The 12,067-nt window shown below is 51.9% G+C and overlaps 5 protein-coding genes and 1 non-coding gene across 6 annotated transcripts; 2 read left to right on the top strand and 4 right to left on the bottom strand.

The window, feature by feature from the left end:
* Positions 1-1,171: 1,171 nt before the first annotated feature.
* On the top strand, positions 1,172-1,256 carry CONPUDRAFT_t45. Its single transcript has one exon. It is a non-coding gene; the product is annotated as a tRNA-Ile (tRNA).
* A 370-nt stretch (positions 1,257-1,626) lies between these two features.
* On the bottom strand, positions 1,627-3,796 carry CONPUDRAFT_81421 (acid protease; the record flags this gene model as incomplete). The annotated part of the gene is made up of 6 exons (XM_007768391.1): positions 1,627-2,145; positions 2,233-2,526; positions 2,608-2,772; positions 2,837-3,148; positions 3,223-3,493; positions 3,568-3,796. Coding segments are annotated over 6 exons (1,459 nt in total), but the record flags the coding sequence as incomplete, so codon positions are not given.
* A 1,353-nt stretch (positions 3,797-5,149) lies between these two features.
* CONPUDRAFT_152541 (S-adenosyl-L-methionine-dependent methyltransferase) lies at positions 5,150-6,142 on the bottom strand (the record flags this gene model as incomplete). Its single annotated transcript, XM_007769064.1, has 3 exons — positions 5,150-5,817; positions 5,872-5,999; positions 6,045-6,142. 3 exons carry the CDS (start codon positions 6,140-6,142, stop codon positions 5,150-5,152), a joined length of 894 nt encoding a protein of 297 aa, XP_007767254.1.
* A 1,002-nt stretch (positions 6,143-7,144) lies between these two features.
* CONPUDRAFT_164448 (uncharacterized protein) lies at positions 7,145-7,697 on the top strand (the record flags this gene model as incomplete). The annotated part of the gene is made up of 2 exons (XM_007769063.1): positions 7,145-7,381; positions 7,435-7,697. Coding segments are annotated over exons 1-2 (297 nt in total), but the record flags the coding sequence as incomplete, so codon positions are not given.
* An 855-nt stretch (positions 7,698-8,552) lies between these two features.
* On the bottom strand, positions 8,553-9,485 carry CONPUDRAFT_164447 (uncharacterized protein; the record flags this gene model as incomplete). Its single annotated transcript, XM_007769062.1, has 3 exons — positions 8,553-9,021; positions 9,114-9,215; positions 9,276-9,485. The coding sequence occupies 3 exons, from the start codon at positions 9,483-9,485 to the stop codon at positions 8,785-8,787; spliced, it is 549 nt and encodes a 182-aa protein (XP_007767252.1). The 3' UTR covers positions 8,553-8,784.
* A 438-nt stretch (positions 9,486-9,923) lies between these two features.
* CONPUDRAFT_52775 (PALP-domain-containing protein) lies at positions 9,924-12,006 on the bottom strand (the record flags this gene model as incomplete). The annotated part of the gene is made up of 13 exons (XM_007768171.1): positions 9,924-10,008; positions 10,073-10,261; positions 10,325-10,387; positions 10,441-10,523; positions 10,548-10,551; positions 10,581-10,677; positions 10,749-11,028; positions 11,113-11,261; positions 11,311-11,324; positions 11,347-11,494; positions 11,558-11,603; positions 11,656-11,726; positions 11,781-12,006. The coding sequence occupies 13 exons, from the start codon at positions 12,004-12,006 to the stop codon at positions 9,924-9,926; spliced, it is 1,455 nt and encodes a 484-aa protein (XP_007766361.1).
* Positions 12,007-12,067: the final 61 nt, after the last annotated feature.

The raw sequence follows: 12,067 nt of genomic DNA, 5'->3' as shown, positions 1-12,067 counted from the left end.
TCACAATCACCCAACCTTGCGTTCCTGGCACATTACTCGAGGCTTCCGCGAGAGAATGCATGTTTTGTTATAACCTTCAAGTCAGTATCAGGTTGTCCGTCCTTGCACTCACATTGCTCTTGTCTAAAGCGATTACCCTCAGGCTGTTGTTTGGTCAATCCAGAGGCACTATGGCCGTTGGGAGGGTCGAATATCTCCACTCTCAATGCAAGCGCACACTTAGCCCCAGGAAGTTTTCAGTCTATGAGGAACGACTGCTGGTCACGCCGTGCGGGTGGATGGGTGATTTCTTTTCTTTTCTTTTGTTATTTATTTTGTTATCCTCCCATCCTCCCACATTTGCAAGTTTCTCTATCCCTCTGGAAGTTATAATTACGTAGTTAACATCACCGTGAGAACATCGCTCAGCGCTTGGTTCGACAACTCCAATGCTTCGAGCCGCACCCCTGGCTCGCTCAATCGCTACGCCTCGTGCCCTCTCGTGGTTCTGACCTCGCTACACAATTCTCAGATCTACCTCATCGGGACACCTTGCTGTATCAGCGTGCCTGGCAAGTCAAATGCACGGGGCTAGTGAATTCGAGCAAAAAGTCCACGTTAGGCAGTACTGAAGTCAACCAGGCACGGAGCGCCTTTGAACGTGAATGTTGGATCAATGATGAAGTGACTCAACTAGAATGCCGATGCTGTACCTTGGTACCCGTTCTGAACATCACAGACCTTTATGTCCTAGTATCCTGATAGTATAACCCAGCTGATTGAGATCGCTGAGTTAGATCGATCAGGAACCGACGACTTACTCGACAGACTAATACGTAGGGAGCGCCGTTTAGACGATCTTGATAAGGTGATGACCCGCATCCACTGCCCAGAAAGTTGCTTTAGCCCCGTTATAAACGGAATCAGGGGGAGGCAAAGCATACTTGCAGCATTCACGGGGAACGTGTTGTTCATTCATCAACCGCACGACCCCCGACGAAACAAGGGATCATCAAACTCAAATTTCGGCCCATTGCTTCATGATCCACCACCATTTGTATACTCTCGGAGAGTCGTGCACTGTGCGTTTTTCGGCCATACCAAGGTCAAAGGAGGTTTATCATGGTGCAAGGTTTCACATACATCTAGCAAAACTTGCTATATAACAGTTACTAAACGCGCTACTACTTATGGCGCCATAGTGTAGTGGTATGCACACAGAACTTATTGCAACAACCGATCTATCTGTAGCCCGGGTTCGATTCCCGGTGGTGCCCACAATCTTTTATTTTTCTTCGCAAACAAAGTGTTTCAGCTGTGCATGAAACGTTCATTGGTCTGATATTGTTGCAGGCCATGATCTTACTCTAAGATGAACTTTGTTTGACTTGTAATATGTAGCCCGGGTTCGATTCCTGGTGGTGCTTGTTGTGAAGACTTTTTCTCAACGTAATGTGGGGTAAGTCTATCGGTTTGTGATACCAGTCACTTCCTACGTTCCCATGTGCAAGCCCATTGCATCATACGAAAGTTTGAGTTTTGTCATACTGTATTCACGCGTAACATAAATTAAGACCACCGCTGCACCAACATAAAGGAGCCCACCAAATGATCGACGTGAAAGAAAAACCAATGAAAAACAAAGAACGGGATAGTACGGAAATAGAACTACGCAGAAGATGCAGGCTGCTAGCGAGTGATGGCAGAGCGAAGCGCGGAAAGGAGGCATGGGTGAGCAGAGTTCAGGTGTACATGATACGAGAAAGGGTAAGTGAGTATAGTACGGGTAAACGTAGGTATACGTGTGCGTGTGTATTGAGCCGAACTTCCTTCCTGGAACTAGAAGGAACGAAAACAGGAATAGCGGTATTTGTGTGGGAATAGCATTATGCAGATATCAAGTGGGTGACCGTGAATGGATGCCTGTCCTGTGAGCTTTCTACTTTGTCTTGCTGGTATTCGATTGCTATGAAAGCGCTTATAGCACGAGCGCAGCGCCGGCTGCGACGGCGCCGAGGAGCGTCATGCCCATCGCAGCGTGGGATGCGGCAGCGCCGTTGCCACTCGAACCGAAGGGGTTGGAGCCAGAGCCCGAACCGGAGCCCGAGCTGGTGGTAGGGAAGGGGACACCGGAGGCGCTTGCGGTAATGCTACCGCCGGAAGAGCCTGCAAAAGACACGAATGATTCAGTAACTAGGGCATACAAGAACACAGAGGAAGAAAAAGGCGGCGCATATAGTCACATCCACTCACCAGTGTTCGAGTTCAACCCGCTAGCGAGCTGCGCGAACCCGACCGAGGGTGGACTCGCCCTAAAGACGCTGTACACGTTCTTGAGGAATGTGTCGCCGACGATCCAAGCGGGCACACCCGAGCTCGAGCCGCTCGAGATAGTGGAGCCTACGTCAAAGATGCCGCCCACGCACATGGACTGCGACGCGCGGCGGGACATGCCAGTCGTGAGCTGGCCGAGGTTCATGTCCGCCGCGGAGACAGGCCAGGTCTGGCCGCCAAAGTTGAGGGTAACATTTACATTGGTATTGCAGGCTGCGTATGTGCGCGGACGGATGGATAGAGTGAAAGATACTAGTCAGCTGGTGGAGAGTAGTGGAGAGGAGGATGACGCACGGAACTCGAACATTCCCTCGTACTCGCCGCTCAACATCTGCGCGCCACTAATAGCCTTAACCACACTCTGAACGACGTCGGAGGGAGCACCAATCATAGTGGTACCAGTGTCAATCGCAGCGAGACCGTTGCTAATTGATATCGAGTTGCCGTTAACGCTCATGGCTATATGCGCCAATCAATGTTAGCTCGTCCTAACGCTAGAGCCTGAAGATACATGGATACACACAATTAACGTTCTGCAGCCAATAGCTCGGCGTGGTACCGCTCGGGAAGTTCTGATAGTCGATGCTGCCCTGGTACAAGCTGCTGTTCGTGCCACCGAGCGTCATAACACCTCCCACGGCCGAATCGACCTCGCTGGCGCTGTTGACGTAGCGCTCCAGGTAAAACGCCATTTCGGATGCAGAGAGCTGCGAGCTGTTGCTAAGGGCAGCCCAGAACGGCGCGGTCTGAAGGCCCGAGATGGTCTGGAAGCCGAGGCCCATGATGCCCGAGAGGCCGGAGGAGAGCAGGCCTTGCGATGTCTGCGTGACAGCGACTGTGTAACAGGGGAGATGGGATGAAAATTTAGTTCGGTAGCGAAAAGTAGTCGAAGAGAAGGGTGAGACGCACGGAAGATCTGCGGGTTAATGGTGTACCCTGCAAATGTTACTGTGTCCTCAGAGATGACACCCTTGACGGCACCTGAGCCGTAGTCGAGCTCGGTACTGGACTGGCTCTGCTTGAAGGTCGAGGACGAAGAAGGGTTGAACGAGCTCGAACCACAGCCCTGGCAGCTCGTGGTGAGGACCCAGAGATCGGATGAACCAGTGTCGAGGATGACATTGAAAGTTTGGGCTGGAGTGCCGATGCTAACTTGGCCCGAGTAGCTTGAGTCGTTTTGCTATTCGTCAGAGAACAGATTGGTCTCTGATCAATCTCTGTTTGTCATAGATACATGGACTGAATGAAACGCACCTCGTCAGTAATGGGCACTGCGGCGCTGCTCGCTCTCCGACTGTTCTTGGCCAACCTGGAGTCGTAGCCATACTTGAGACGGATGTTGTCGACGATGTAAGGGAGCTTGGCGACAGGAATCGCGTTGCCTCGCTTGGAGATGGGCACGTGGATGGGCGAGGCCTGGTCCTGCGAGGCCAGCACGCTGAGCGGCAAGAGGGCGAGTGTTACGAGTGAGAGAGGGATCATGGTAGTGGAAGGGAAGGGGAGAGAGAGGGCAGTGCACAGGTGTGCTACACGGTGATCAATGTCACCGAGCGTGACCTGCATGATTTCTGTGACGAAACCGTGCCTGACGGAAGAGGATACGTTTCACCGCCACGTCTGGGCCTGGCATGACAAAGGACGATCGCGAGTATAGCTGAGAAGTCTATGAGAGCGCGAACTCACCGGGCAGTTAGTGTTGAAGGCTGAGTTAGTAGCTTGGTAGCTGGTAGGCTGACGATGGTAGTCGTTCGGTGGAGAGAGAAGACTTAGATGATATTCATGGTAGCGACTGTATATATATGACAGGAGCGTGTGAAGTCACTACCGTATTCGTAACTACTATGCAGTCCAAGTCCCACGGTAATGTAGGACGGCTACGTAAGCAATGAACGTGGCCCTATGCGATGAACGCGGAGCCACACGAATGCGTAAGCGCTAAAAGTACCAATGGGATACCTAGCGCCAGAATAGACGTATGAAGGCGGTGTTTACTTGTAGACCTCGTAGAGGAACATCGCCGTACAGGAGGCTTCTGGATGAACCAATAAAGCCGTAAAGGGTCGAATACTAGACGTAAATCTGACATGGCACTCTGCAACGACGCGAATAAATGTGGAGTCCTCCTGGCCACATGCGACCGAGACTGCTGCGGACGGCTGGTGTAGAACGTGAAAATGTCTGCGATTGGGAGACAATAATAGAGGCCGTGGAGAACTGGATTAGCGATGTGACGAAGGCTGGGCAGAGGCGTGACGGATTGGCGGGACGCGCCAAGGGCTGTGGATGGGCGTCCGTTTGCCCAGTGTCGAACGAGGAACACACGCTCCTTGCCTGTCGTTCTCCACTTCATCTTATAAATCACCCGCACGTTGAATACAACTTTCGCGTTTAGCGCCCGCATTGCGCTCGGCGCCAAGATGACACACAACACCAACGGAAGCAATGGAAGCATCCAGCGGACCATTGCGCCACAAATTGCGCCCTATTCCCCAGCCGCGAGTGCGACAAAAGTAATTTGGTGGACATGGAGATGTGACCAGGTGTAAGGTCTTTTCGCCTCAATTGTACCTTGCTGCACGTCCAGCATCATGCGCATGAGCCTCAGTACTCAAATCTACGGCAACGCCATCGTTGGCGTAAGCGGCGATTATTTGTCCGTGTCCTGCAGACACTTTGCCTTGGTATTAGCTTCTTTACAACAATATCCGCTCCTAGTATATGGCCAACTGTTCTCTATATCTCGAGGTTTGCTTCAATTATGCTCGTATAGTCAGAACAAGGTATCAAGCTATTTTGACACCACCTCTGGAGTAGAACATCAATACCTACCGCATTGTTACGGCTTCTGAGCATAAAACGTAAACCACCTCGTCTCAACGCCTTGCCTCTCGTTACATCTCGCCACCAGACCCTCGACGAGCTCGTCGTATTCCACCTCCGATGTCACCAAGCCAAGCCCGCCAGCTTCGAGAACGGGAGCCTTGTAGCCTTGGTAAAGGCCTTTATAGTTCTGCAACATCCCTTCTCCAATCCTCTCATGTCCATTTCCCAGCGGGACGCGCCGCTCCTCCATCACGATGCCGCGGAAGCCCTGTGCTTCCAACAACCCTGAAATCTGCATATAAGGCTCTCTGCCAATTCCTCTACGGGCGCGCATCAGAGCAGTGATGCTATTATACATCTCGATGCGCTCGTCCGTCTCGCCCTCCGGCGCAAAGATCCCTCCAGCCGCCTCAAGGATCTGGACGTACCCGCCCGGCTTGAGCACCCGGTATATTTCGCTTATGGCCTTCTTCCAGTTATCGTGCGTGAGCGCGGCAACCATCAAGCGCTGGTTGACAAGCGCAAACTTGCCCGTCCAGTCGGCGGGGAGATCGAGGAAGGAACCTTGGAGGAAGTGAGTGTTAGGCGGGGGGTTCGGTGGAGCTAGTCGAGTTTGGAGGTCAATGCCGTAGATGGAGACGGTAGGAGGGACGACCGCGCGTATGTCCGCGACCCAGATGCCTGATGCCAGTGTTAGGACATGTGGCAGAGATAAATTTTGTCCATATCACTAACCAGTGCCAGTCCCGTTATCCAAGACGCAGTCATTCTCCGAAACATTCATAGGCGCATACAAGAAGGTACCATTGAAAACCTCCTTGAGAAGAAGATACTGTGCATTCAGTCTAGGCACGGGGATGTCACTATTGCACAATCGAGAGATTGACGTCAATGCAGCAATTACATACCTGCTAGCTTCTTCCTGATCAGCAGGGAGAATATAAGCTGCACCCTCCACATCGTGGTATTTTCTATCCTTGGCAGGTGTAAAGGCAGATTGGGACATCTGTGCGGGATGGGTTATTGGGACTATAGTCTGGGAAGCACGACGATTCGCTCTGTCCTACGTTAAGGTCTTATATGGTAGAGAATATAGAAGCTGGCGGTGCAGTTCCATTCATATTGGCAGCATGGGATGCGAATTCAGCGTCATCAATCATGCTGTCACTCACTTGATCCATGGATCCGCGTGAGGACTGTCAGAGCCAAGGTTCTCGCCCTGGATCTACAGGGCGAAAGAGCGATGCAACCGACCTGAAGCTGAAGAGGTTCAGAGGTCAACCTGACATAGAAATAAGTATGTGCAAAAAATGATCTATATCCTATACGTGAAGGTTTCTGATTTAGACAGTGAATGCACACACGAACGCTGCTCCAGGATACTTGTTGGCAGTGACGTCAGGAGGAAGCCCAACATGGATCCTTTGAAGTGTGCGTACGGTTCGATGATCAGAGAGGTTAGGACAGATCGCATCAGAGTCACGATTGTGGGCCGAAGAACGTTGTGCGCGGTCGAATGAATTACGAATCCAAGGGACGAGATCTGTAGTCGAGCAAGGGTTGGGTTCAGGTATTGGGACCCGGACGAGAGCCCCTATGTGGCAAAGTCAGATTGGGCGGAGCACGAAATAAAACGCGTCGCTATCGAGCAACGAAATATGATCTACCTGGTTCTATCCATTGTACCTCAGAGTCCTTCCGTACTATGCACAGCCATGTACCCGTCAACATTCCGCCAGAGATTCTTCGCGAAATATGCGAATACTGCAAGGAATACTTCCAGGGCAACAAGACATTAGCGTCGCTTGCGAGAACATGTAATGCATTCAGAGACGAATCGCTGGATGTACTCTGGTCTTCAGTCCCTCCTTCAGCGTTCTTCTCTCCACTCCCAGCTCGCGCCATCACGATGCAAGCCGACAGACCCAAGTTTGGCCACCCTACAGAAAAGATTGTGCGTACGACCTCGACTGCACTTGGTCTCCTTCTTAGCACAGTTTTGGAGTAGAGCGGCTTCAGTCCCACATCTGTCACAGCCTCAGAATGGGCTATTTTCCACAAGTACACCTCAAGAGTTCGAAAGCTAGAGCTGGACGAGACTCATAGAATTGAGCTTTCCGTTTTACGTTCACTCTTTCCTCACCCATCGGATGTTGAGCGGGTGCTTCCGCGATTAGCACATCTCGCCCTTCCTCGAAATCTTGGCTTTTATGATACCCAAGGCGTTCCGTGGGATGTTCTTCAGGTCTTCCTTGTACCCACCATTCGTTCTTTGCATTTTGACTCACGTGCAGATAGAGATGCAGCGGTATTCATTGCGATGATCCCGACAGGTAGCCCAATGCTTGAGACCTTGACCATTCCCTATGGTGACAGTGGCTTCTGGGTTGACGAAGTCTCCTCCGCATTTGAAGACGCAGTATCCCAGCTTCCTTGTCTCCAAGTCTATGAGGGACCTTTGCTATGCAAACTTCCTCCACGCGGACTATCACCCTGTTCCTCTCTCAAGCGTGTCTCACTTGACATGCGCTACGCTCCCATTGAGGGGCTCCAGCTTTTGCGCAATACCCTTCCGTTCCCTGCTTTATCCGATCTGAAACTCGACGTAACGTCTGTCGACAACATGTTGGTCTTCTTACAAGGTATTGACTCCGTGCCCCAACGTCAAGGTCAAGTCCAATCTCTGTCTATCGCAGTTGACTTCAACTATGCTCCGTCAACAAAGGGTATACACGAACTATGTTCCATCATTTCCGCCAACACACGCTTTAATCTGCTCTCTGTTATCTTGTTGCGCGACAACTCCGAAGAGTACGCAGAATTTGGGCAGAAGGACGGTGTAACGGCACTAGAAACGTTCCGGCCACTCCTCCGCAGTACCTTTATCAGGACTCTGGAGATCAGCATCTTTCCACAGGTATCGCTCACTGATGCAGACATGGCGGACATGGGCGCCGCATGGCCTCACCTGGAGGTCCTCAAAATTAACGAGGATCCAACTAACTGGGGTAGCCCTTCCCAAACAACCCTAAATGGCATACGCAGTCTTTTGGCAGCTTGTCCACGCTTGTCTGACATTGCGTTAGCGATTCGTGTTGATCACACGGACCGCGACCTCCCCGAGTGGCAGCTAGAGCAGCTGGACTTCGTGTCAGACAGGCCGCATCTTGCGCTGAAGACGTTCAACGACTTGGAATCCCAGATCGCTGACCCAATCTTCTTCAGTGTCGTCGCTTCGCAACTCGCGCCTAACGCGATCATAGGGCCCGACTGGCAACAGCCTGACCCACTTGCTATTGCAGTCAAAGAGGTACAAACTATGTGTCGGGAGAGAGGCGGTCGGATTAGCGCGTGGAGCTGGAATGAACTGGAGGAGCGCTTAAAGCATATCACAGGGCAGCCGCGGGATATCGTGTGTCAGATGAGGGCAGACAACTCTCATTTTAACCCACATGAGTGTTATCTTCTACCGGAAGACTTTGAATATTGAATCCAGTACGTAGTAGTTCGCTTATCAAGCTACGACAGGTTTAAGGAATATACCAGTGGGCCGAAACGTGGGGTGAAGAGGAGAAACTTGACTGCATCGCGAGAAACACTAGCGACGCGTTCGATGCGACGGACCCCGCAGCAACATGAATAACGCATCTAGATCGAGTCCCCTTTCTCTTTCTCCTTTCCCGCCGCTTCGAGCGCTTCTCCACCGTCGATGAGAACACATTCGCCCCGAAATATGACGTAGGCTTTCAACTCCGAGTCCTTACGAATGAAGTCGACGCAGTCGTGGTCTTCACCTCCAGCGCCAGGCTGAAGCCAAAGGAAAGCGTCGTAGTCAGTGAGGTTCGCCTGCTGAAAGCTAGCTTGTTGAAGAGTCAACAACGTGTCCTATTTAACGCATGTATGATGCGTCAGTCGAGCACTCTTAATGAGCAACAGCGGCCAGGGGACAAAAAAGATATAATGAAGGAGATACACACCCTAGCTTTCGTAACGACGCTCACGGAGATGCGTCCCCAGTCCTCTAACGGTAAGTGGTTAATGGACCGGATGACTTTCCGCCCTTCGACCTCAACCAGCTCCTGAACTCGGAAGGTTTAGCAAGGAAAGATCGTAGAATGGTGGTAGTGCGTCATACTCACCTTTTGTGGGGTAACCGGAGTCACATCTAGTCCATGTTCAATGTACCATCGCAGTATCTTGGTCGCCCAGGTAGGCTGTTGTCCCGTCGCGGTTGCGAACTCCCCCAAGACTAGGTATCGGTCCGCCTTAAAGAACTGCCTGCGCTTGCGATGCGACTCTACGAGCTCCTCCCCCATAAGGTTGAAACGAAGGCTCATCCCGGAGCTCATGAGAGAAGACAAGATGTTACTAAGCGTCCAAAGATAACCAAAGACATTGATGGTTGGCTTCGGCCGATCGACTCAGGCCTAGAGTCCAGAGTTGGCCGATTGCCGAAGTAGGTTATCCGGAACATTGACGAATAGAGTCCGAGCAACGAATCTTAGGCTGTAAAGGTGTCTTGGTCTCATGGGACGTGTAATCTGATTGCTTCGTCGAGTGCAAAGTGAACGAGGTCGCCAGCCCTTGCTATAGGGCTATAGGATCCCAGGGCCTAATTAATAACATTGGGCAACGCTGAGCAAGCGCCCGATGCTTTTTCTTTGTGCAGACACGCTCTTTCATCTTTATCATATGAAATATTGTAGTCTTGAGAAAACCGGTGTGCATTGGGGGCAGGAGTAAACAGATCCACTCCCGCGATCCATAGCTCCACCAAAGACAACGATTCATCCACTCGAATCAGGGGCAAGCATCTTCTCCACAATCCCCGTATCAATCGGTATCCCCGCCTTCCTCAGGTACTCGTCGTTCCTACCATTCCCCGACACCCAGTAAGAAGTGATTCCTAATTATACAACAGGGGGAAAGGGCTCACCAAAACTTAGAGTAATGCCTACTTCCCGAGTCACATAAAATCGTGGAAATCATCTCCCCGTCTTTCCAGCCCATCTTACGCACAAGCTTGATGCACGCGACGAGGTTCGCGGCGCTGCTCGAGCCAAGGAAGAGGCCGTCGTTCTGAACTAGATAACGGGACATCGAAACGGCTTCAGCGTCTGTTACTCTATACAGCCATGCCGTTGTCTGTTAGCTGTAAAGTTGAATATCAACAAAAAAACCAGCGCACCGGAAGGCGTCGTCGATGATGGGTAGGGCAAGGTCAAAATTGTGGGTGAGGCGGTTTATACCTCTGCATGTCACACGTTATAGATGATATGTTGCGCAAGGGAGTGTGCGACTCACATGCCCTCGACAACGGTATCGACCTGATGTCGGCGCTTCGTTCCTTCTGCTTCGCGCCTGTCAAACATGACACCATGTTTGACCTATTCAGCGTAATTGCGATTAACATAACTATGTAGGGTCAGATCATGAATGCACACGCCTTGTTATAGAGCCCGCTTCCTTCTGGATCCGCCAATATAACTTGTACATCCTCGTTGATTGACTTCAAGAACCGACCAACACCCGCAATTGTACCTCCCGTGCCTATTTGCATCGTATATGCTCATCAGCCAACATTGCACGAGACGACGAGAAGTCAAACGTACCTGCCCCAGAAACGAAAGCCCTCACCCTCCCTCTCGTCTGCCTCCATAGCTCCGGTCCGGTCCCCTCATAGTGCGCGTCGAAGTTACTCCGGTTCTCAAACTGGTCTGCGAAGAATCCACGCGGGCGTTCGCAGAGATCGGCTTCCTCGCTCACGGAGCCGGTCTCAGTGCGTGGTGCGGTAGTGCGGACGACCACATCGGGCGGGCCTGCGTCATCTAATGATTGAGCGGCGGGCACGAAGGCGCGGCCGAAGTGGAGAGCTGCTTCGCGGGCGAGGTTCTATGCGTTGGTGGAGATGATATTCAGTGTGAGTTTTACATGTGACAGAGCGAGAATTCCACTGACGACGAACTGAAAGGTAACGTTTAGTGGTGCAATGATATAGAGTGGAGGAGAGAAACGTGCCTGTTTCTTGTCTACGATACTCGCTGGTCTGACACGTTGAACGTCTGCGCCGAGTGCGAGCAAGGCGTGGACCTTCTCCTGTGCGACGTCATCGGGCATGATGATCGCTAACAAAACATTGATCCAGATCGCTATATGCGCGAAAAAGCAACGCACTGGTGTCGTAACCCCTAGAATGAAGTCATAAGCTACGATGGAGGGAGGGAGTTGAATAGAAGGGAGACGTGCCTAGCTTTGGCGATAGTGGCTATCGAGATGCCCGTTGAGCCCACAGTCCCTTCAAATATACGTGACCCAGTGTGTGGGTGCAACAACCCCTCACGCTCAGCGTCTTGGATGACTGTATGTGGCCCGCTTCGTCAGCGCCGTCGTTTGGGTACCAGCATCTAGGATGACCACGCACCACGAAGCGCGACGCGGTCTTTGACGCTCCCTCCAGGGTTTAAGAACTGGCCACTATCATGAGTATTGCGACGGAGAAGGCTTGGAAGAGGGGCCAACCTCCGCCTTCCCGACAATCTCAACTCCCAGAGCATCACTCAGCGACTTGATGCGTACAAGTGGTGTATTTCCTGCCCTATCGTTAGCTCTTTCCGGCGCAGCGTAACGCATCGATGCATGCGTACCTATAAGCCCAGTCACTCCATCTAGCACATCATCTCTCCTCAGTTCGATTGGTGATAGCTCCTTCTTCTCGCGTCGTTCTCGACGTGCTTCCTCGTATTGGTTGACCTGGTGCGCAAAGGCGGCGGTCGTGATGGAGAGGGAAAGACCAAGGAGGACGCCGTAAAGGAGGTGACGAGAATTCGGGGAAGAGAGGTCGATAGACGGAAGGGTTAGCTGAAAGGGCATAATGGTCAATGAGAGGAGACCGGACTGAGGCGCGTCGGACGATGGACATGCGCCGAAGGAT

The sequence above is a fragment of the Coniophora puteana genome (assembly GCF_000271625.1).
Source record: "Coniophora puteana RWD-64-598 SS2 unplaced genomic scaffold CONPUscaffold_4, whole genome shotgun sequence".
Taxonomy (NCBI): Eukaryota; Fungi; Basidiomycota; class Agaricomycetes; order Boletales; family Coniophoraceae; genus Coniophora; species Coniophora puteana.
The sequence above is the reverse complement of the archived record's forward strand: the minus strand, read 5'-3'. Positions and strand labels throughout refer to the sequence as shown.